Raw genomic sequence first — 3,782 nt, forward strand, 5'->3', positions numbered from 1 at the left:
TCAGTACATATCCGTGGCACGTCTCAGAGAGCCGACTTTGCCACTCATGGAGCCCCACTCGCTGAATCTCCTGTACTCCCCTGGCCTCAGCAGGTATTGGCGGCCTCTGTAATTGGGCATTTCGTAAAGGATCCAGTGCCCCTCCAGCACGGAGCAAGAGAGCATCTCGTGGGAGCGTAGCTGGTCCATGACTTGCGGAGAGTCCTCGGTTAGCTCTGCCATGTTGCCTCTGTGATCCTCCTTCTCGTAGATCTTTATCCTGTAGGTGCCCCTGTGCTGTGACAGAAATGAGAGAGGGTAATAGAGTGACCGCAGCAGGCTGGCTGCCTGTGATCCTAGGCCCCGAGTCAGCTCTGTGCACTGCTCCCTTGGTGCAAAGGGTGCTTAAAGCTGCCTCTGCTCCCCAGAGGAGGGGAAGACTCAAATACTGCATCCACCCATGCAATGCAGACCTGTGCCAGCCATGTCTCCCCCTGGCTGTAGGGAGCAGGTCTGGGGTGAGGAGGACGAAGCCCGACCCGGTTCAAAAGGGGAGAGGCTGCAGTGTGCAACACTGGCCAATCCTCAGCCAGCACTTTGTTCCCAGAAGCTACAGAATTTTCTGATGGGGGCAGTTTCAGGCTTCAGCAGCTCCAGAGTCAAGAATACAGAGAAGTGGTTCAGTCCAAAAGAGTGATCGAAAACATTGGGTCCAATTCTCCCTTCACGATGGTGTTACTCTGCGGGGATGAGTGAGCTACTTCTTAGTTTACACCAGTCTGTGGGGAGTGGGCCCAGTGTATCCCTAAATCACCAGAAATTACTGACACTTTGAGCTAAGAAGGGAAAAGAGATGCTGCCATTTACTGTCCACAGGCTTCACCACAGAATAGCTGGCCTTGAACAAGCGGGAGTAGTGGAAGCTTTCCGATGCTCTCCTACAGTGCCCCTTGGAGGAAAAAAGCAGCCCTAGTTCACAGTCTGAGAAATCTCTAGTGAAAATGATCAAGCAACTGCCCTGTTGCCATTTAAAAAAAAAAAAAAGAGAAGCAAAAAGCAAAAGCAAACTCACAGGTGGGATGAGCCGGCAGGACTTCATGGAGGTGCTGAAACCCTCCGACTGCATGTCAGGATAGTCGCCCCTTTTCAGAAAGCACTGCTGTCCCTGGAAGTTGGGACGTTCATAGAGCATGAAGCAGCCACTTTCCACTCGGACCGAGTTACAGCGGCTGAGCTGACTTTGAAAATCCGGATGGTCGCCGCTGCACTCAAAAGAGCGGCCCTGGAAGTTTCTGTCCTCGTAAAGGGTGATCTAGAACAAGGAACAAATGGCAGCAACTTCAGTAACATGCTGTATTGTTAGAATGAGTCCTGGCATTTGGGTTTCTTTCCCTGCAGTGTCTGGCCATTACATCTGAATCACACTCATTACATTATTTACTCCTTTGGCTTCAGCTGAATTTTTACTCAGCTCTATGCGTATAAGTGAGAGCACAATTGGGCTGCAAATGTTTCATGAATAGGGATTAGTACAGATGCAAAGTCCCCTAGGCATGTATTCTTCAGTCGCCTCCCCTGTACAGGCATAGGCCAGGAGTAACTCCGCTGCTACGGCTATGGCTACACTGCACCCTATATCGGCTGCGAATATTCCTCCACTCGCTTAGGTGGGTTTTTTACGCTGATGGGGTTGACTTGCAGCATCTTCACTAGATGTGCTGCAGTGGTGAAGCTGTACTGGTACAGCTACACCGATGCCGCGCTGTATGTCTAGACATAACCAAATTCTGATGTATATTAGAGAAGAATCGGGTCCTTGGCATCAGACTGACACACTGAACTGCCCAATCCAGACAGGCGTCTTACCTTTCCCATCGTAGCTGGATTCAGGCGACAAGCCATAGTACCCCAGCAGGGCAACTGCCTTTTTATACCTCGCAGCCAGTGCTCAGGGCGCACACATCAACAAAGGTCTTTTCTCTGTTCATCAAGCCAACTCATGACTCTGGGTCTCATTCACTCTTTGTACTAGTGTCCATAGCTTTTGTGTAGTGGGGAACAGGTTTTATTCCTATTGTTACCAATGAGCAGTTCCAGGCCCTGCATCTGTCAGCACAGCCGTTTTTACACTGAAGACAGCATAGTTCAGGAAAAGAGAAACTTCTGGCAGAGTGACAGAGGGGACGGGATGTCAGCGCCATCACAGTCCTTTTCTGTAGAGTCTCTGCAGCTGCATTGTTAGTAGCGAATGGACAAGTGGCACAATGAAGATGCAAGAGAGTTCAAAGGATAAAGTAGAAAATAGGGGGGGAAAAAACCAGAAATGTGTACGTCAAAGAAAAAGTGTTGAAAGGGCTGAGGGAGCCATCACATGTGTGTTAGCCATTCAGAACTTTGGAGTCAGCAATATGGAGACCGGAACCTCCTGCGGAGAGACCAGCATGAGACAAGCAGCCGTTCAGTAGATGTGCAGTGTCCCACCCCTCACACGCAGCCACACAGGGTGGCTGTTTCCCACTCACCTCTCCACCGCACATCTGAAATGCTTGAGCCTGTAGCGCAGGTAGGGAGTGGCCTCAATTCTTAACAAAAAGAATAGGAAAGCAGAGCCTTTTGGCTGGGCTGCTCCTGAAGGAAAGGAACCAAAGACCCCAGGGTGGGGAGACAGTCCTGGTTTGGAGGGGCAGCTGAAAAAGAGGTTTTAGGGTGAGTTTGAGTAAGTTTGCACTGAGGTTTCAGTGTAGAATTAGCCAAGCGTTTTTGTTTCTTTTGATTTGTAACCTACTTTGCTCTGCCTGTTCTCACTTATTACCATTTAAATCCTACTGCTTCTACTTAATAAAACCATTTTTATTTTCTATCAAACCCAGTGTAAATAATTGTTACCGGGGCAGAGGGAGGGACAACCAGTGTGTACATTCCCTTTCATTGTTAAAGGTGGTTTACCTAATTCTTTGGAGGTTGAGCCCAACTGGGGAGTGGTATCCCAGGAAGCTGGGCCCTAAACTGCATTCTCTTTGGACCTGAGGAGGTTCAGTGTCTGTACTGCTTCTTGATGGGGGCAGGGACCTCAGCTCCGGGCCTTGGCTGGGGGAGACCAGCGGAACTGGCCCAGCAGAACCAGGCAGTGAGGAGCCCCAGAGAGCAGGAAGGTGAGTGGCAGTGGCCGTATCGGCACCCCGGAAGACACCCCCGAGGTGTCGTCTGTGACTGCACCTCATCACAGGGTTCCTCCATGCACTCAGTTTATTTCATAGCATTGCTTGAAACTGTCTTATCATTTATGTAGCCATAACAACCCACCAAGCTACCAACTGCAACATCTTAACCAGCAAGCCAATGTGCCAGACAATATCATAGCTATCATCAAGTCAGCAGAAACAGTCTCTGTCTTTTCTTTCTGTAGGGAACCATTTTCAGTGTAGGTGGCAAGAGCAAGAACTTGATCACAAGTTTTCCTATAAAGTCGGAAACTGTCTTGGTATGGCTCAGAGTCTACTCTAATATGGGAATGATCCTTTGCAGAATTAGTCACTCCAAAAGTTTGTAAGCAGAGGTGAAAAGTGATACCAGATGGTAGGTAGTTGGAAGGCATTAGTTCTTTCCTAGTTTTGTGTAGCTAGTACCTGAATTTTCCTCCATAACTTATACATCTTGTTCTCATAGATAACACTGAGTATGAAAATTTAAAATCGACAGCCATTACATGCTCTTCTTACCAAGATGTAATAGCATTTCTGATGGAAACCTTGTCCTGTGTGGTTTTTTTGTCCACATGTTTTTTTGCTTTCATGTAGGTTGGT

At 48.5% G+C, this 3,782-nt stretch overlaps 1 protein-coding gene across 1 annotated transcript; it reads right to left on the minus strand.

Moving 5' to 3' along the window:
- LOC102452327 (gamma-crystallin B-like) lies at positions 1–1,924 on the minus strand. The gene is made up of 3 exons (XM_006129039.4): positions 1,846–1,924; positions 1,052–1,291; positions 1–276 (listed from the first exon to the last, which is right to left on the minus strand). Exons 1-3 carry the CDS (start codon positions 1,879–1,881, stop codon positions 1–3), a joined length of 552 nt encoding a protein of 183 aa, XP_006129101.1. The 5' UTR covers positions 1,882–1,924.
- Positions 1,925–3,782: the final 1,858 nt, after the last annotated feature.

This window comes from Pelodiscus sinensis, chromosome 7 (assembly GCF_049634645.1).
Source record: "Pelodiscus sinensis isolate JC-2024 chromosome 7, ASM4963464v1, whole genome shotgun sequence".
In the NCBI taxonomy this organism is placed as follows: Eukaryota; Metazoa; Chordata; order Testudines; family Trionychidae; genus Pelodiscus; species Pelodiscus sinensis.

What these genes read in the sequence shown, in the direction of transcription:
- LOC102452327 (XM_006129039.4), bottom strand. Translation starts at nt 1,881, where the DNA reads ATGGCTTGTCGCCTGAATCCAGCTACGATGGGAAAG. An exon ending in ATCCAGCTACGATGGGAAAG is followed by an intron (nt 1,292 to 1,845) that starts GTAAGACGCCTG and finishes TCCTTGTTCTAG; the next exon opens with ATCACCCTTTACGAGGACAG. An exon ending in CCTGCCGGCTCATCCCACCT is followed by an intron (nt 277 to 1,051) that starts GTGAGTTTGCTT and finishes TTTCTGTCACAG; the next exon opens with CACAGGGGCACCTACAGGAT.